The sequence below is a fragment of the Phaethon lepturus genome, unplaced genomic scaffold (genome assembly GCF_000687285.1).
Source record: "Phaethon lepturus isolate BGI_N335 unplaced genomic scaffold, ASM68728v1 scaffold11483, whole genome shotgun sequence".
NCBI classification, from domain to species: Eukaryota; Metazoa; Chordata; class Aves; order Phaethontiformes; family Phaethontidae; genus Phaethon; species Phaethon lepturus.
The window spans coordinates 75,029-95,522 of record NW_010531267.1 but is presented as its reverse complement, the minus strand read 5'-3'; the positions used below and the strand labels follow the sequence as shown (position 1 = coordinate 95,522).

The 20,494-nt window shown below is 40.7% G+C and overlaps 1 protein-coding gene across 1 annotated transcript in view; it reads right to left on the bottom strand.

The window, feature by feature from the left end:
• TENM3 (teneurin transmembrane protein 3) overlaps positions 1-20,494 on the bottom strand; it is a 99,362-nt gene that overhangs the window by 13,354 nt on the left and 65,514 nt on the right. The window contains exons 20-21 of the mRNA XM_010284493.1: positions 4,494-4,669; positions 3,547-3,782 (exon numbers count right to left, since the gene is read on the bottom strand). Of these exons, the coding sequence (XP_010282795.1) occupies positions 3,547-3,782; positions 4,494-4,669 (412 nt within the window). The remainder of the gene's footprint in view (positions 1-3,546; positions 3,783-4,493; positions 4,670-20,494) is intronic.

Genomic DNA, 20,494 nt, shown 5'->3' with positions numbered 1-20,494 from the left:
GGACAGTATGGGGCTGGAATAACATATGTCAGCTAAGTTACTGCCTTCAACTGAAGCATTTCGTAACAACAGCTCTGCTACCAAAAGGCTTTTAACAGCAAAGACTGAACATTTTTATTGTGCCTAAGACAGCCACACTTCAAATAAATTTGAAACCTCTGGGTTTCAGTATGACAAAAATATGTGGTGGGCTGATCCTGGCTGGAGGCCAGGTGCCCACCAAAGCCGCTCTGTCACTCCCCTCCTCAGCTGGGCAGGGGAGAGAAAATATAACGAAAGCCTCGTGGGTCTGGATAAGGGCAGGGAGAGATCACTCACCCGTTACCATCACGGGCAAAATGGACTCAAATGGGGGAAATCAGTTTAGTTTATTACCAATCAAATCAGAGTAGGGTAGTGAGAAATAAACCCAAATCTTAAAAACACCTTTCCCCCCACCCCTCCCTTCTTCCTGGACTCAACTTCACTCCTGATTCTCTCCCTCCTCCCTGCCAGCAGCACAGGGACGGGGAATGGGGGTTGTGGTCAGTTCATCACACGTAGTCTCTGCCGCTCCTTCCTCCTCATGGGGAGGACTCCTCACACTCTTCCCCTGCTCCAGCGTGGGGTCCCTCCCACGGGAGACAGTCCTCCATGAACTTCTCCAACGTGAGTCCTTCCCACGGGCTGCAGTTCTTCACAAACTGCTCCAGCCTGGGTCCATTCCATGGGGTGCCGTCGTTCAGGAACAGCCTGCTCCAGTGTGGGTCCCCCACTGGGTCACAGCCTCCTTCGGGCATCCCCCTGCTGTGGCGTGGGGTCCTCCCCGGGCTGCAGGTGGAGATCTGCTCCATCATGAAGCTCCATGGGCTGCAGGGGCACAGTCCGCCTCACCATGGTCTTCACCACAGGCTGCAGGGGAATCTCTGCTCCGGCGCCTGGAGCCCCTCGTGCCCCTCCTTCTGCAGTGACCTGGGTGTCTGCAGAATTGTTCCTCTCCCATACTCTCACTCCTCTCTCCATCTGCAATTGCTGTTGTCCAGGCTTTTTTCCCCCCTTATCCCAGAGGCGCTACCACTGTCGCTGATGGGCTCAGCCTTGGCCAGCGGCATTTGGCAGGTCCATCTTGGAGCCAGCTGGCATTGGCTCTATTGGACATTAGGGGAATCTTCTAGCAGCTTCTCACAGAATCCACCCCTGTAGCCCCTCCACTACCAAAACCTTGCCCCACAAACCCAATATAAAATAGTAATTCAGGAAATTTTCAATGAAGAAACACTTAATGACACAAAACTGAGTCTCTTGACAGTCCCTATCTACTGTCCTGCTATGTTTCAGTAATTTAGGTGTCCCATCTATCCTGCTCTGCTTGAACTCATGTTTTTCTTTCTAATGAGAAGCATGAACTCTGACTGTGATTCCCCCATTAGGAGTAGGAGTATACTGCTCTGCCTTACAGAGAGATTCAAGAGGTACTGTGAAAATTGGGGACCTCTGCAGAGCTTGGAGCATGTCAGGTCTCAGGAGGATGCAGAGCAAACTCTTCCTGTGAGCACCCTCGTCTATGTTACCTGTCTACTCTGGGTGCACCTCTCAAGACAGAGCTCATACCAGTTCCTTTGTAAGTGAGGGTCTGTCTGGCCTTAATACAAATGCCCTAAAAAGGCTCTTTCATGCAGAAGACTGTCAGGACCTCTGCCAAAGGCCAGCCACCAGACCAAAGGTACAGGTCCAGGGACAAAACTAGCTTATTGAACAAATATGAAAAAAGTCTGAACAAAAGTAAGATTGACAGAGGATTGTTTAGTTAAGGGATCTTGACATAATTCCTAATATAAAGACTACTAGTAGTGGATAGAACTCATAGAAGATAGAAAACCAGAGTACCTGAGAGTGTACTTTGTAATGTTAGATACTGCATATATATAAGGCAGTGAAAGTGTCATATATGTGAGTACATTTACTGGCATTGCATTTTGTCACTGTTTTTTGTCTACATTTGTCTTTGCAGCAAAATGTAACTGACATATCTGTAGATGGAAGTGATGAGCTCCCTAAGTTATTCCTGTCCTTCTTTCTGTTTTCTTTCCCCACTTTCCTACATCCCCCCCACCCCCGAGTGACATTTCTGTAATATCTTCCCATGTAAATCAATTTCAAAAAACCTTCCTTTTTTTTTTTCCCAAACAAGTTTCTTTAGGTTTTTTTTTAGGCATTTTTCTCATAATAGCCCATATTCTCCACCTGCCCTACTTCTTCCATTTGTATATAAACTTTTAGGTACTACTATTTTATCCTAATCTGTAATCTGTCACTTCCCCCTCCATCTTGTTAAATCTCTCCCTCTTCTCCGCTGTACCTTTTTTCCTGTTAACTCTTCCAAGTTAAAGCTGCCCGTGACATTTCTTTTACCTCCTCTGCACTCAAATGCCAAAATTTTGCTTCACTTTTGAGAACTGGACTCATGGCCATTTGCTTCATTGCCAAAACCAAATGCCATTAGTATGGCGGTTTTATTTTCTCTTGGGCTTCTTTCACAAATGAACTGGCAGGTACATTATCCCACTGTACTATGTAATGAGATGCCTATGAACCAGAATCACAAAGATGAGCTCCAGAAGCATGGCTTCCTTTTCTTCTTCATTATCCACGTAAGACAGCTGCCACAGCTAGGTACAAGTTGGTTGTTCTTAAGCAGCAGCTACTGTGCATAATCATTCTTCCTTCTTGGAAAAAATCCATTCTTCTTGCAGAGCAAGTAGTAGAGAGGAATATAAGGTGCATGACAGCACTCCCTCCTCTCTTGTCGCGAAGGAAGATATAAAATATTTTAAGATTTAAAGTGGCATGTTACCTCTTAGAAGTCAAGTTGTCTGAAATTACTTACCTTCATTTGATATACTGCCTAGGCCTTATTTTAAAGAACTGAGTTCACTCAGTAAGTCAGACCTCCAGTGTGGTCTTGAAATGGTTTCCTGGCAACCCAATTTTAAACGCTTAATCTATGTTGTCTTTACCAAATGGCTGTCATAAATCATAGTTTGCTTCCAACTTACATTTCACTCACTATGTAGGAAGAAGAAATGCCAACAAAATGGTAAAGACATATGTTAGAGGAATATGCTGTACACATGCACACACAGTTAAACCCTTCCTACCAGAAATAAGTATTAGTACCATTTTTATTTAAGATAAAAAAGAAAGAAAATCCTAGGACTGTGCTAACTTATGGTAGAATAATTTAAAACAAGATTCAAAATCAGGTGTGTGAATCCAGTACCAGAAAAAAAAAAAAGTGAAGGAAAGCAGGAAATTATTCTTTTATCCCAATTCATTCCAATATATTCCAGGCTAAAAGCAACAGTTTGAAGTCCACAGAAAAGAGCAATTAATAAGGAAGAACAGCCAATAAATGCAGTAATAAAAGCAAGTACTTCCAGCTCTACAGTAAGTTTGCCTACAGTAAATATTCTGTGGTTGTTGGATGGCAATACCTACAGGAATATATTTACATTTCCTCTCACTTAATGAGTATGCAGTGGATACCACACATGCTTGCGTGCTTACCCGAAGCTTTCGGCCAAACACGTTGACTTTTCCCTGGGCTTGCTCTTTCCGGAATCGCCACTCCACCAGGTTCTGCCCATTCTCCCCCGGGAGGGTCATGTTTCTCTTTGCCACAGTGGGGTTAGCAGTGCCAGCCAACACGTGCGGCTCTGTCTGGTAGTGTGAGTCTAGGCCGCTGGCATACAAGATTCTCAGTGAGCCATCATAACCAATCTGGTAGCTATTTCGTAACTGATCTGAAAAGGCAAAAAAGAGAAGCATAGGTTACCTACACGGGTTAAGAGTGTGCCTTTGTCCTGCACACTTTATACAATATGTGCATGTAACATCTTGACTTCACATAACTGACCCAATGGTAATAAATACCCAGGGTGAGATTGGTAAGAATATCTGTATCACATTGAGAGCAGAAATGCCTTTGGGACCTATCTTCAAAGTCACTTAAACACTTCAGAAAATCCCACCCTCAGAGTATATTCTTTGGACTGGCACAAAACACATTTTTTGCTGTTTCATTAGGCATTCTTGGCCTAATCCTAAGCATACTGTGACTACTGACTTTTGCAAGGATGTGGCTGCTGGGATGTCACATGCTATTTTAAAGCTAAAATCTTACTTCACACTATTTCTGCACTTACTTCCCTTTGAATCCATTCCTATCTCCTTTCCAAGATTCCCTTCTAATACGAAGTACATATTCTGACTAATTCCCATAGCTGTTTACAAAAGCTATTTTGGCAGAAAACATATTTAAGTCTACTTTCATTGCAACCCCTCCTTTCCCTGAACAGTTCTTTCTATATATGTATAGAAACATGTATGTGTCACCCCTTCCTCCAAACACCATGCCTCTAAAGTTTCCCTCTAACACATCCAATTGGAGCTGCCTGTACCGTAAGAAAAGTTTTCAGGCCAATACCTGCTGAGAAATCTTTTGTATACAGTACCTTGAACCATGGTATAGAAGGAATCAATTGATGATAAGTTGGAAGTGATGCTGACATCTTCCTCTCTGCTGGATGACTCAATGTCTACTGTAATGGCCCTTTCCATTTCCCCATGAAGGTTAGTGACAACTCCAGTTGGGAATGTAACGTTCGTTAGACGGCCCTCGCTATCGTAGCTAAAAAAAAAAAGAAAGAAAAAAAAGGAGTCCAGAAATGATACATAGCAGGAACAAATTGTTTTCATTTACAAGTAAAATGAACAAAAATACCAGCTACTCATATTGTTAAGGCACGTTTGCTTTTTTGTGCATGGGATAGGCACAGCAAAGACTTCAAACATGCTTTGAAGTAGGCAAAAGACTGCTTAACATACAGGAGCCTCAATGGTGATAGCAAGAGCAAACAGATGGATCTTCAGCTCTGCATATTATTCTTTGAAGTGTGACCAAATCCTGCTGCACATCTAATTCACCATTTCAAAGGGACCATATTTATTGGTGCTAAATTCCGTAGCATTCTGTACTCACTCCCTATTATTAGACTAGACTTTGCTGTTATTGTAGGAATCCTCAGATTTTTTCATAAAAAAGGGTATCTTAATAAGAGCATCTCTTGGGCCTTTCCTTTTCAGTGATTATGCAGACCACCCGCCCTCCTGTTCCCGAGTGCTTAACATCCCTTGTATTATTAAGAGAAAGAATCTGAGGTAGTATCTAATCTACTTAAGCTCCTTGTAGCTGGAAAGCAGAACAGCTAGCACATGTAACTCCTTAACTGCCTGCAGATCATAGTTTGAGAATTGTGGCATAAGCCATGCAGGAGATGATGCATTTTTGTCTGGCTCTACTGACATTTCTTTAAATAGGTAGATAAATAGGTAGATACAATTTCTGTAATTGAAGCAGACCTGTGACATCTAAGCCATGTCTTTTCCTATGCTGTTTTAGGTATACTCCACTGGTACAAGACCCGAGACCATGCTGACATCCAGACATGCACTGTGGTCACAGCATAGAGAGGTAAAGCATTATGGGAGCTTCAGGTCATAAAACTGCTTTTAAGATTAGCTCTTCCAGTACTACAGCCTGGATTTGTCAGCCTAGGTGTTCAGCTGAGGCTCATTTAGAAGCCTGCCCGTATCTGCAAGGGAGGGAAACAAGCATCCAAAGGGTGAGTCCAGGCCCACATGTAACCTGTATGCCCTCAGGAATTTTACATCCCTCTCCCACCACCAGGTAGTGGGGAAGCTGAAAGAAGCTTTAGTCTCTTAAGTAACTAGAACATGACCCTGCAGGTCCTCACAGTGCGCTAGACACTTCATGCTTACAATTATAATAAAAATTGCTCCTTCTGGGAAAGAAATGCAACACAAAACAATACCAAAAAAAACCCCAAAAAACCCAACCAAAAAAGCCCCAAGCATATCACTGAGGCTACAGACAGTCTTTTTCTTAAATTGAGAGAATTAATTCCAAACAGTTTTAACCCACAACACACTAACTTTCTTTGAACAGCGTGAATACTGCACAGCATTGCTGTAACTGAAAGGATTAGGTTAAGAAATGTTTTTTTCCAGTTTGCTTACTCTGTAGATTTGACAGCTTTTTGCATACAGTCATTTCCATCCTTTTAACACAGTTGATTTCCTTTGTTTATATGAGACTTTCACTTAGCAACAGGAAAAAGAATGTTTAAAAATCAGAAACCATACTGCAAGCCAGGGAAATCAAGTGGGGAAACTTACTTTTTGAAGTTAAGTACATTTCAAGATAATGGGGTTTCTTCCAGTCTGTTTCTAGCCCTAATTTTTCACAGACTGGACTTGGCAAGCTGAGACAGTGCATTTATGCAGGAAACCAAAACAAACATACCAATGTTCCTTGTGCATGAATGTGACTGCTAGCCTATTCATGACCTTCACTCTCATTCCTCAGTTCCATAAACTTATTTTCTTTTCATGCCCAACTTCCCTTTTCAACTCCCAGGGGAATGTATATTGTCCAATTAGTGTCCTTTTCTATTTTCCGCTTTGTGTTTGAAAATGGTATCAAATTATTTTGTTGGGAATTACTTGCGTCCTTTGATTCCAGTAGCCAAGTCAGTCAGTCAGTCTTTATTTCAAACAATACTTACTAAAGCCGCAGAAGGTAAGATTTCCCTGTAAGAACTTTTTACCCTTTGAATCACAGTATTTGTGAGAAATTACTTATCATATTTTTCAGTATACTACTTGAATTAGAAAATGCTACGCATCAGTAGTATTCAGTACGGTGTGTGGCTTTACTGCAGTATGCAGCGCTGAACATCGCTATTCTTGTTTTATGCATTCTTGCTTCCACATTATTATTTTTTGACTCCGTGCCTGTAGTTCATGAACTGGTCTCTTCTTTCACAAATACATGAAAGCACATCATGAGACTGAGATAAGCAGCTAATATTATTACAGTTCAAAGATCAGAAAAAAAAAATCATGCTACATGTTCACGTTCTTAAAAACATTACTTTAAAGCGGGAAGAATCTTAAAAGCCATGATTGCTTGGTTCAGGCGTCCTAGTGCAAGAAGAAAATGTGACTGAGACGTGAAAGGGAAGAATAGGATTTCTCATACTTGTATAGCCAGGAACAAAAACAAAGAGGGGAAACAGTTCTTTCTACAATTTATTACATATTCCATTTTATGACGGATTGCAATGTGTGTCCTTCATTTTGTTCACAGCACATCGAATACTAAACTTATTTTGTACTCGATATCTTTTTGCCCACAATGAAAGCCTTATCAATGCTCAGCATAGCAACATCACTCATACCTTTGGGCATTCCTCTGCCATTTTTCTTATTACATCCAAGTATCCTTGCATTCTGCTGCCAAGGTGAATTTATTAATCCAAGATTGTCAGTTTTAGACTAAGACATTTCTTTTATCTGCCTACTGTTCTAATATTGAAATTGCCCTAGAAGGAGTGACATCTAAAGTATAGAGGGCGAGCACCTATTTGGCATTTCACAGCCTCTTTCATCTTTTCATCCAAAGACAAGCTCGGGCACACATGTTACCGTGGAGCCCTCACCTTTCTTCAGGCTCCACAGCAAAGCTATTCAACCAACCTCTTCAATTCTTCAAGAGCAAGCTGCACATAAACTTTTCAAGAATCTAAACCAGAAACTTGCTCGCTGGGCGTGATCTTGTGTGCATTAATCCCATTAACTCATTTCCTTTTGCATTAACATAATGATCTTCATATTTGGTCAATAACTACAGAAGACAGCAGCAGGGGCAGCTGCCACCACCGCTAGCTGAAGTTCCCCTTAGATCGAATTCTTTTTCTTCTTTAGGATGATCTGTCACTGCCAGATAGTTTTCCCCTTCTGCAGTGAGAGTTTCTCAGAGATAATGATTATCAGCTTCCCAGATTCTTGACCTTTTTGCTCTTCACCTGCTGGAAGTCTCTCTTCCATTGTTCATCTCCTTTAGTTTTAATTACATTCCTTCCCTTACATTTCTGTTCTACCCTATGTAGGACACTTTGCAGCGATAACTTCCTGGTAAGCCTTGTCACAGATGGAAATGCCCTACTTACTTTATTTCTGACTTGTTTCTTATGATGTGCGTCGTATCTTAGTTTGCAGTACATTTAGTTCAATCCCAACTTGCAGAGAATTATTGATGTTTTATATCACACGTTACTTCAACATAAAATAGGGAGCTGTAGAAATGAGGTGTATAGTAAAGGTTGCTGCCAAAGCCAATTGCAAAGTTTATGACTGATAGTGTTTTTCCATAGACCTCTGTGGCATACTCCCTTAACAAAATAAATTCTGTAATTTTTTTTTTCTAATTGTAAACATGTCGGGTTGAAGAGCAAGGCACGCCAATTCCTGCACATTTCAGATAACAAGACATACAGTGCAAATGTGTATTTTGTATTTCTTTAAAGACTGGTTACAGATTATACTATTAGTTGGGATACTGTAATAAAGAAATGAGGCATGAATGCCCTTAATAATAGAGACATGTATAATTTTGATAGTAAAATGAAAAGTACTGTTACATTCTCACTGAACACATATCAGGCATTTCCTCTACACATCTTGAATTATCAAGAGTGGCTAAAAAATGTATGGAACATTGTCTTACTGGTTTCAAACTATTTGTCGGAAGTCTTATATACCGAGGTGCTGCTTCTTGGCAGGTGAGAACAGAAGGGTCAAAGTTGACTTTCAGAAGTGCAGCATGCTGTTGTTCTAGGTGTGTGCTCACCATGCTGACACGTACTGAAAAATCTGCCCTAACCTGGCAATGAAATGTCTCCTTCAGCTTGTTGAGGCCATTAAGTTCGCATTTACATAGACTGTTGTCTTTAACATTAAAGAGTGTCAGTTTACAAATACATTCTTTCACTTGTATTCAGCCTCCTGTAGCATGATGCAAGTTTAGTCCCTCCCAAGTAGTGAATTCACAGTTGGAAAACTACAGTGAAGTCACCTTGATAGGGCATCACTGCATTGCTAACCCAGTAACAAAATAGTTATCTTGCTGATCAAAAAGAAACAAACCCATAGTTTATATATCATCACTATTTATCATTTCATCACCCTTATGGAGCTCTCCTGTCCTCCACTGGTTTAAAATAGGGCACAGCAACTTCGTGGGAGCTCTAGTTCTCACCATCTTAGTTCTCACCATCTTTAACCATTACATGGGTTGTTTAAAGAGAGGAAAAGACTCTCAACTTCAACATAATGAGATTTGTTAATTTTCCCCTTTACTCCATTACTAAGTTGCTTTCCTCATTTTGATATGTATTTTTGCTTTTTATTTGTCTGAAGAGTGACTGAATGAGCCTGTTAAAAATGAAAAAAGTGAAAATAATTTACAGATGCATGGATAGACAAATGATTTTTGGCATCTCTTTTTTTGGCATTTCTTCTTCAGTGTCATCGAAATACAGTGGATCCATAACTACTCATTTATAACCTGCCTTTTAAAAAATATTAACTGAAATACCATATGCAAATATTCCTTTACTTCCACACAGTATGTCTGTCATCCTAGAAGGTTTAGCATCTTGCTTGTGAATTCACAGTACAAATGTATCAGGCATCCCAAAATATTAAACTATAACTTCCTTTTGAGATAGAACAGATATATATTTTTTAAAATGGAACCATAAACAATAAGACAGCTGTATGTCTTGCTAATATTGTTTTGTTTTGCTTAACAAGAAGGAAGCAAGTGTGTCATAAATGACAATTTGATGTATGTTAGCAGGCTTGTAAATTATGACAAGTGGATTGATTTTTTTAAAAAACTTGACTATTGTCTAAGGGCGGCAGTGTTTTTCCTTTGTTTTTATCTGAAATACTGTTAAGCATGAGAAAAAAATTCAATATTCTTTCCAGTCTTACACAATATATGAATATTTTCCCTTTCCTTCCTTCTCTACTCCTTTTCCCTCTCCCTCTCCTTTCCTTTTCCTTTCTGCTGTGCCTAGCTCTGAGAAAACAGTGGATGAATAGGATTACAGAAAATAGGTCCAGGAGTGATTCTAGGAAGGAGCTAAAGTAAACTGCAGCTCAAAGTCCAATTCTGGACAGCTACTTGTTTTTTTTTAATGGAATTTGGGCAGAAAATGCAAACTCACAAAACCACAGAGACTGGAAGGGCATTAAAAGTATTAGTGTCAGCTAAATTTCTCTGTCGTTGTCAACCAAAGTGTCAGACAACTGAAGCTTAAATTCAAGCAGCTGGTCTGCTTTTCCTGTTCCTTTATCTGATGGCCGCCTTCCATGGAGAAAGTGTCTTTATCCCGTTTTCATCTGGGAAAGTCTTATGCAACTGTTTGCACAGCTGGTTAAATAATTTAGGTAATGGTCTTTTATCTTAGCAACGTGGTCCGGACAAATTTTTCAGTCCAGGTTTAATGAAGAGATTTCTTCAGCTGGAAAGTGATTGACAATTTCTCTTTTCACCCTCTCCTGTTATAACTGTAGCCTTTGAGGCTTTTTTCGTGTGTCTATTTTGTCATAACGTTAAAAGGATAGTTTTCAGTCTTTTTTTGTAAACTGGCATTCAGCACACCAGACGTGAACAATTCACTTAAATAGGCCATTCGTGACAGCCATAACTCATCTGCAAAACAACAGGCACACTCTAAATGAAAATTACTGCAGGAAATGTGTCTGTTGGAAAGGGAGCTCGAAGAAATGAATCAACACCTTCCCTCGCGATAGCTTGCTTACTTCCGTACGGAGAAGTTTTTATGCTCATTTTCCACTTCATTGCACAACTGGGCAAACAAGTGCAAGTTCAGTGCTTGTGCCACAGTAAGACTGACCACCTTCACGGCCTAATCCAAAATGACTTCCAGAGGCAGATATTTAGGGGGAGCGGTGCTTTGCAGTGAAAGAAGAAATACATTAACTTATCATGCTGGACTGCTGCTTTACTTTTTTTACCAGAAGACTGCCAAACTTTTCACTCATTGCTGTATGGTGTTGCAATCCTCCCACACTGTGCTGTTTGCTGCAATAAGCACCTGCCATGTATATTCTCGCATGGATTCACAAAACCAAGAATTCGTTCATAACTCGCATTTCTGACACACACATTACATGCACAGGAACCTGCACTACTAAGTAGCGTTAATGACTGGTGCTTTCTGAAAAAAGCTGGAAGAACAACTGGGGAGTATGCACAAGGGGGAAGGGGTACACCAGCAGCAGTGGGATGGAGGCGGTGTGGCTAAAGTGAGAGGTGTTATCTGGGGATGGAGCAGCTTCCCAGAGCTGGGGGTGTACTGCGTACCCTTCAGAACTGAGTGAAGCCAATTCGAGACCAACTGAAGGGGGCTTGTCCTTATGAAGATGAGACTAAATTACAGTAGTCAGGCTTTTATCTAGAAGACCTCAACACTCATCCCCCCGCTTTTCAACTTCCCTCTAATGGGAATTCACTGCGCACAAGCCCCGCAGGGGCCGGACTCGTGTTTTTTGCCAGGGTGTGCAGAGGCAGCTCCTGCCCCATGGCAGCTTCCCGGGTGCGGTGTCTTTAATCTCAGGGCTCCCTGAGGCTGCTGGTTTGTTTCTGTGTCACTTCCCCTGCCTCCTTAGCTCATCTATTGCTGTACAAATAAACTGTGTGTCTTGTCGATATAAATACCAGAGTATGGTCTTTCAAATAAAAGAAATGCTGGTGTATATATACTTTGTATGACAGATTGTCCCTTGCTGTAAGGTCTGCTTACATTATCAGAGCTGAGTGCTCTGAAAAAAGGATGTAAGGTTGGTCTGTTTGGCCAGACATTTTGTTCACAGAGTAAGTTGTAATGCTGCTTTTTTCCACTTAATTCCTTTTTCTTTTTTTCTTTCTCATCTTGAAAGGTAGAAACTCTATAGGAGTGTTTTTACAGGATCACAGAAAGTGGACGTAATGAACTTACTAAATTGCATTAGGTCTGAAAAGAATATTTAGCAACAGGAAAGCAAAATTATATGGGTGTATTTTTTTTTTTCTGTAGGACAGTGGAATACCAAGATGGTAAAAAAGTATTACTAGATTCAGGTTCTAAAGTTAATTTAGAATAACATCCTTATTCCTTCAGAGCAAGAGTCTGGTACCCAGCCAAAGCAGGTTTCACAAGACAGACTCTCCCCTCGTCGGTGGGAATTGGGTAGGACTTGCAACTACATGTGCCTTGTAGGCTCCCTGAAGAGCTGATCTGTCTGCCCTCCCTGGGGACACCCTCCTCTAGCCAAATACCTGTTTTCATGAGAACTGTAGCAATCTGATTACTACAGTAAGTTGAAATTATGTTAATAAGTAAGTGGTAAACTCAGATTAATAAATTCAGAATTGTTTTCCGACAGGCATTAGCCTTATGACTGTGGAAATATGGCCTCCTTTGGAAGACAGGCTAAAACCCTCAAATAATTACTCTCTGTTGTAGCAGATGTGAGTGCTTCTCGGAGGTGTTGTAGCAGCAGCTCCTGTGCAGGAATGGGAGGAAGACAGAACTGAAGAATTGATGCCATTCCTGTTCAGGAAACTCATGAAGGAAAAGAGGACAGATGGACACAAGGTGTAGAAGAATTGGAAAAAATGGTCAAAGACGAGAACAACTGTGGTGCTGAGGGGAGGATGAGTAACATAACAATGACATTAAGGAAGACCAAATCTCTCCATGAATCTTGAAAATGAGGACTGTGTGTTTGAATACAGCATGACTGAAAACAGAGAGCCGCCATTTCAAGTGAAGTCTGGAGCTGCCCTTTCCTTCCACCCTCACTGCACCAGGTTCCTTGAGAAGTGAGTGTAAAGGAGAGCGAGCTAGCTTGGCTATAGCCTCCCTGACTCCTGTTTGACAAAGAAAATTAACACGGAACAAGAATATTAACATGTCAATAACTGAACAAATGGTACTATTAAGTCTCTGATAAAGCCAGAAGTGAAACAGATACTTTCAGGAGCCTGAGCAGAGCTGACTGGGTTGACAGTGCAGGACATTCATGTCATTAATAGGAACAATACTAGTTTTTTGCTGAACTGTCTTTACTTCTAAGTGCTTTCCAAAACCACGGAGACATCACACGCTGATGTCCTTGACAGAAATCAAAGCACTTCTTCCTTTCTCATGCATGTAAGACGTAATAATGTTGATACGTGTCTTCAGCATTGCTATTTTGATATTATTACCTATTTCATGGCTTCTCAGTTCTGCTGTTAGTACTTAGCTTAGTTCTAAGGAGAAGGATCAGTAAAGATTCAAGAATCAAGAAATGGGTAAATGTCAGACATACTATTGATATCAGAGCAATTAGGTGACACATTGGTATCTAATGATATCTATTAATGGATTATTTTTAACATTTTTAACATTTATATTTTTATTTTTATTTATATTATTTATATTATTTATATTTTTAACATTTATATTTTAACATTTATTAAGCAGAATGAATCTGAAACAGCAAGTTTGTGTGCTCCACTGTCAGCACAAGTCTTACAAGACTAATGTATATAACAGCATGTTATATTATAATTATGAAATTTACTGTAAAGTTGAGTTACAGTTCCAGTTTAGAAAATTGTGAGATCACAACCTCTATTCTCTATACAAGGAAACTGAAAAAAACCCAGCAGCCTTGAACAATTTATCTAAAGAAACATGGTAAGTACAGACAGCAAGCACAACCGTCGCAAAGCTCTCTTTGGAAATTGCCGTTGCGTGAAACACGGTTACATATCTGTGTAGTATTGATGTAACTAAGGGAAAGTTTAAAAAACATACGACATTCTTCAGCTTGTGGCTATGCACAAATCGAACATGTCAGCTAGATGATTTTCCCTTATAAATTCTCTTTGGGATAGGGGAATACTTAGCTTTTTTGAATAGAGGGAAAAGTTTTAATTGCTTTTTGGCCAGCCTTGCCTCCACAGGTCTACATGAAATGGGGAGACAGGGTTATGCCTAGTAGAGTTTCAATTTGTGCCCTGTTGAGAGAAGAAGCACCAAATCTTGACTAAGAACAAGCTAGTCCCAGAAACGTGCGTTAGGAGAGGAATACAGAGGCACCTATGAAAGGACTGAGTATCTCAAAAACGTTCCCCAAAAGACAGTTCAGAGATGATTAAGAATGAAGACAGTATGTGTTTTGTTGCTTCAGTAAATATAATATGGGGAGATTAAAGACAATGCACTTGTAAGTCATGGTTTGCAATCAAGGGCTCACGTGATGCCACAAAGTCAACGCAAGAATATGACAATCAACTGAACAAAACTGTTCTGATGAGTGTGGCTAGTTACTTCACAGTCACTACATTTTAGACCGATGAAGCAAGCAGCAGCAGCAGTAAAAGCAGAAGGTATACAAGGTTGTTGATAGCAAAAGAATAAAAATATCTACGAAGTACTACAATACCAAGGACATTCAGAGAGTACAGTTTAGAGGTGATAAAAAATGCAGATTACAATTTTGTACAAAGTTCTGGTATTTCTAAGGAAACAGAATTAAGATGAAAGCCCTAAAATTCAAGAAAAAAAGAAGACTGGGCATTTTTAGATATTCATATTACTGAAATATAAATGTGACCAAAAAATGAACACAAATAGAAATAAAAATGTTATAGGAAAATAAACCTCCATAAACATTACAGGAAATGGTATAGAAATATTAATTATGAAAACATCTTAATATACAGTAAAAGTGCAAGTGAACTGACATTACTACTGGGGGATAATTTGTATCTGATCAAAATTAAGTATTTGCTTTTATCTAAATGAAAGCTTTCAGTAGAAGTTCCAGAGACTTTTTACAAGCCAGTTCTCAGTATTTCCAAGTCAGACTCCACAAGCAATGCATTAAGATGAAGCAAGAGGAAAACTGCAAAATATCATCTGTTCCCTGTTGCCAAATGCCGACAGTTACAGATGATGTGCCTGGTACGTGGGGAAACGAAACACGTCCAAGCCAGAGGCTGTATCTTACTCTGCGTCACACAGTTTTAAGGAAACCACAGCACTGAATGCATTGTTAATAAAGGTGTAATATGCAAAGGGTGATACTCTGCAGCAAGCAGTGAAAATGTATTTTTACCTGCGATTGTCTCTAGTCCATAATTTATCGTAAGGATTTCACATTCTGCACAATTTCACCACCTTTCCAGAATGGCTGGAAAGCTCATTAATTTAACTGTGGAGCAAAGTAAACTTGTAAGGGCTCTGCTTGCTAATGTCACTCTCTTTGATTTCTGCTGCATTCCCTGGGAGACGAGAATTGAGCGGAAAGGGAGGAGGGGAAGAAGACAAATGAGCTCAGGGCATGAAATGCCTGGGGAAACACTGGATGGACTGTCAAGAGATACAAGAGGGGACTGAGAAGAAATGCACCACTGGGAAAGGAAAAGGCAGGGAAGCCAAACACGCCTTAGAGAAATGATGGGAGACATGGGAAGGAGCAAGAGACGAAGTAAGAAAGTAAGGATTGTAGGAGGGCAAGGTCTGGAGAGCAAGAGAGACATGGAAGAAAGGCAGTGAATATGCAGGAAGGAGGAGCAGGCATCTGAGTCTGGATCAGATCTCTGCCTGCTGATCTAGCTCCTAAAAGGAGAGGAAGGCTAGAGGAGAAAAGGCAGGAAAGAGATAAGAAACAGAGGCTATTGGAGTTAATTCACGGCTGAGGGAGGAAAGTTATCCAAGTTCAACTGAAGGGGATAGAGGAGGTCAAAGGAGAGCATGTGCAGCCTGCACCTTCCAGGGGGGCTGTGAGATGGAGGGATAGTTGCCTCTTTACAGAGGAGCTTCTGCATCAGCATTTGTCCTAAATCACCTCTAAGGACTATGTGGCTGTCGGTGCCAAGCCCACCAGTGCGCATGTAGACTGCAACCTTGGCAGCGCAGCCCAACCTCAGCAGGTATTGCCCAGGCAGCTAAGGCCATTGTCTTGCCCTGGAGGGATCCTCCATTGCAGAGCAGCCTCTGCCAGTTCCTTGAGCAACCTGAGGAGCACAAAGCAGCTGGAGGCTGGCAGGGCAGCAAGCCAGTGATTCAACCAAAGGACTTCCCCATAATGTCCCAAAACATAAAGTCATTGTGGAGCAAGCTGAATGAGAGCAGTGAGGTCGTGACAGCCCTTCAGGCAAGTGCTCAGGTTCTAGTGGCTCCCAGGGGGTGACTCAGGACAGTGAGATGATTCAGAAGTGGGGCTGAGCAAGACGCTTGGGACCTTCTCAGAGAGCTGCCTTACACTTCTGGCCAGATTAAGCACCATGAGTACTAGAAGGTTTTTCTCTGGAATAGTTTGCCCCCTTGAGCATCATCAAACCTTCAATTAAGAGTGAGCTTTTTACCCATTTCCATCTGAATTTAAAACCTGGCTGGCAACCGGTGGCATGCCAGGGCTTTGACGGAGACCTGGGGTTGCAGGCTCGGGGCGGGTCTGACCTGCTACACTTCTGAGACTTCAGAAACTTAGGTCCAGAGAAGATGCTCTCTCTGCACCTGGCTTAGCTCTCTGTATGTGAAAGCAGAATGGAAACTGCTGCACAAAAATAATGTCGTATAGGCTAGTGGGGAAGTATCACGTCCAAAATGCTAATATGCATATAATTAGTTCAACTTTTAAGATTTATCTGTTTAAATGTTCATATTATGCATACATAATATGCAGTTATAGTTAATAGTTTCCAGCTCAGATAACTCACAATTTTCCAACAACAGAATTTGATTAGGCTGGTTACTCTTATGCCTTGTTTAATATTGTAATTTCATTATAAAATCTAATGTGGAGGACTTTTAGCTTCACATGGCTCCACTGGTTTTTTAGCATGCGTGTGTTTGCAATCCTTTTTGTGAATGCTCTGTTAGTATCTTTTTTATTCAGCCAGTTTTTAGACCTTTGATAACAGAGAGCAGTTAGTATGGAATTTAGTAACAGTACCTTACAAAAGTACACATTCTTGAAATGTAAAGTGTCAGTGTTGATCAGCAGAGTATAACGCTTCACAAAATAGGAATTTAGAAATCCATTTTGCCATAAAGGTATTAAAAAAATCAAAGTCTGTAAACAAATACAGAAAAGAGGTTATAGATGATATCCTAAATAATTCAAGTTAGTACATACAATTTTCACTGTAAAAAAATATTTCCTGTATGTCAGTCATTTCCTTCTTCAGGCAAAGCGGAGACTAAATAAAATAAATTCTAGATTAATTAACGTGCAGACTAAATCAAATAAAAAAGTAAACTTCTTCTGGATCTGATATCAGTGTGATTTAGACTGTGGAAAAAAGCCATGGAAAGAAACAAGTCCAAATGCTTTAATATGTGCCAGAGCGGTGACTGCCAATTTTTGGAATGCAGTATTTTTCAAAGATTTCCTCTTTTCACTTAAAAGTTGTTCTAAAAAGGAAAAAAAAAGATGAAATATTTTTCATAAATCTACCCTCAAATCACTGAGAACTCAACCGAAATGAGTTCTCTGTATCCATGCTCCACTGTACAAACAGATTTGCACAAGAGAATAGTTAACGAACCTATTACTGAATTGGCTCCAAAGACTGATCTTTTTATTACTGAAACTGCAGTATTTTTACTCCGGTGTAACTCCTGCCATTTAAACTGGTGTGGGACAACAAAAGGGTAAAACAACCCAGCCATATTCAGGGCTAGTTGAAAAATGATATTTCTAGTCCATTGGAAATTCTAACAGTTGAAAAGTTTTAACTCTGAGTGGGAAGAAAGTCTAAATTCACCATGGAATATAAATTCTCTCCTCTTCCCAAAGTATTCTGAGAATCTGAGTACTACAGTAGAATAAATAAAATACATAAATAAACTCTGATATGAAAAGAAAGTGCATCCAGCAATGAAACTGAAATATTTTGCTATTACTAAAATAAAATAAGGAAGTCAGAATGATTTCTTCTCCTCATTTCTTGTTCCTCGCCTGACATTTGAGGGAAACCTTTCTATTTTAAAGAGACTTCATTTTTTTCAGCAGAAAACTCTTCAACTGAACATTTTTTATCCCACACTACCTACAAAAATGAATATGCAAAAGCTGGGAGAGAGATACACGTCCATCATGTCACACCCACACAAGCCCTTATACGATACACATAGTTTCCATCTATTTTGGCAATAACAGCAGAAGCCCCTGGAAACCCAGCCTAGTCAGATTTAACGTTACAAATCATCAGCATGGAAAAGCAAAGTCACAATAATGTTTGCCGATACCTGAATAAAAAATGGCAGAGTAGTCATGTTGATATCTACTTTTTCTTCAGAAGGGAAATACATAGACACAAATTTGGTGCATGGAGATTTTATGTTAAAAAGAAGTAAGCAGCTATGATGCCCGATGGATGTTTTTAAGATGCCGTTTTGGCAAGAAAAATAACATGGTGGGTTTTTTTTCACTTATTCCCTGTAGCTTTACATAATCAGTGCAATTTTTTATTTTTGGTATTAACTTGTACAGAGCATCACAGGAAACATGACTGGAAGGGACCTTGAGAGGTCATGCGGTCCCACCCCTACCCCAAGGCAGGATCTGCTCTTCCTGCGTTAGTCCTGGAAGATGTCTCATCTGTTCTTAAAGACAGTCTGTGAAGGGCAAGGGGTCACTGCTGTTGTCTGTCTGCTCCAGGGCTCCAAAATCTTCACCGTGACATTCTTCCAAATGTCTAATCTGAATCTTCCTTGTTGCAATTAAACAGAATACTGCTTCACCATGGCTACAGGGAGGAGATTAATATCTTTGCTTCCGCAAAAACCTCATACACTTGCAAATTTGGGGTGAGGGAAATTGCCTAGCTTTCTCCATAATTATTTCAGCTTGGGAATTCTAATGAGACGTCGGTTGGAGGCAATTGTTGAGGAAGTGGATAAACAGCAGCTTGGAAATAATACTAATGCTTACTGAGGGGAATAGCCTGCCCTTTGGGTTCTCTGTAAACCAGCTGGACATAACCTAACTCAGACCAGCAAGTCTGCATGCAAGCAGATCAGGTGTGAAAGATGGCTATTTACAGACTCAGTAAATAACTATGTACTTTGTGACACACAGTACCCTAAATTCTCCCTATGATGAAAAATACAGACCTATCAACCACTTAATAGTGAATATAACATCCACTTTTTTGCGGTCACGCAGACGCCGTTAGGAGACATTCAGGAGCCATCAGCTACCTCTGCAGTAACACCACAGTAGGCTACACAAAAACTACAGGCAACATGGTGAGAAATTACTGCCTTGATTAAAACTCTAGCTCCTCAATTAGCCAGTATGAATGCCAGCATGATTTAAAGTGCCTGCTGTACCCAGCAGATGCCTTAATTTTAGTAAGGGACCTCACTGTCCCCCCAAATTGCCTGCCTTGCCCAACTCCTCGCCTGCTGGAAACAAGTGGTTGTGCGTGTCACAGTTAAACGCCGCATTTACTCTCTGTGGAAATGGATGGCTACTCCCAGCCCCTCCGAAGCTGTGCTCTGGTCTCTCAGCATACCCGACAGGGCTAACTTGGGAGAAGGAGAACACATGCCCTCCTGTCCGAACAGTTCCTCATTCCTCTGTGTATCCTCGCTGTGCTTCTGTGTCTTCTTGGCAGGGCCTAACAAGATACGCAGCGGATGCACCAATGCACAATTAAATATTACAGACGTGCGCTAAAGCTTTGGGAACGTGCCTGCTACCCAAGCCCTGCCAATTTACAGATTATTGTAAGAATACCTTAAAACTGGCAGCAGCGCCATTCCACCTGCTGTCTTTGTTTAGGGATCAGCATTTCTAGCCCCCTCTCCACTTCAGGACACAATACGCAGTGAAGTAGCACCTGCTGCTCTCGTGTCTCTGACGGGCATATATAAAGGCTGGAGAGTAGATACAGGTGCTCAGAGTCCTCCCGCACACTGCCTCAGCCAAATGTAGGCTGACAGAAATGTGAAGTTATCTCAGAACACAGATGTTTGGCTTTGCTGCCACTGCCTGACACTGGCACTTTATTTTCTTTATCATGTGTGTTGAATTGAAAGCTTTTTTTTAGGCCCTGACCTTGGCAGCAGTTGCTACTGCATTTCCTCATAAAGAGAGGAGGAAAGAAGAGGGGGGGGGGGGAAAGGAAAAAGAAGAGGGACTTGCTGGATTTTCATGATGCCCTTTGTAATCCTGAATACTTCAGCTGCAGGCCTTCTAACACTTTTACTTATCATACTCACTCTTATGTCTTCCACTCCTTCACAGACGCATTTTTACCCAACCTTAGCATGTCCTTCATGTGATTTAAAAACACACTTTTTTTTCCAGTTGACAGAAATGACTGAAAAAAATACGTGTTAATTCTACATTGCTCTTTTTTGAAATAAACTGTTTGTGTTTTAAGCTGCATTTTTGTTACGTTTTGTTTGGCATATCAGTTGGTAGGTCAGCTCATTGGGGATGAAGTTGCCTTCACCCGTATGTGAACTCTCAAGTTCTACTAGTTTATCTATAAATTGTCATCACC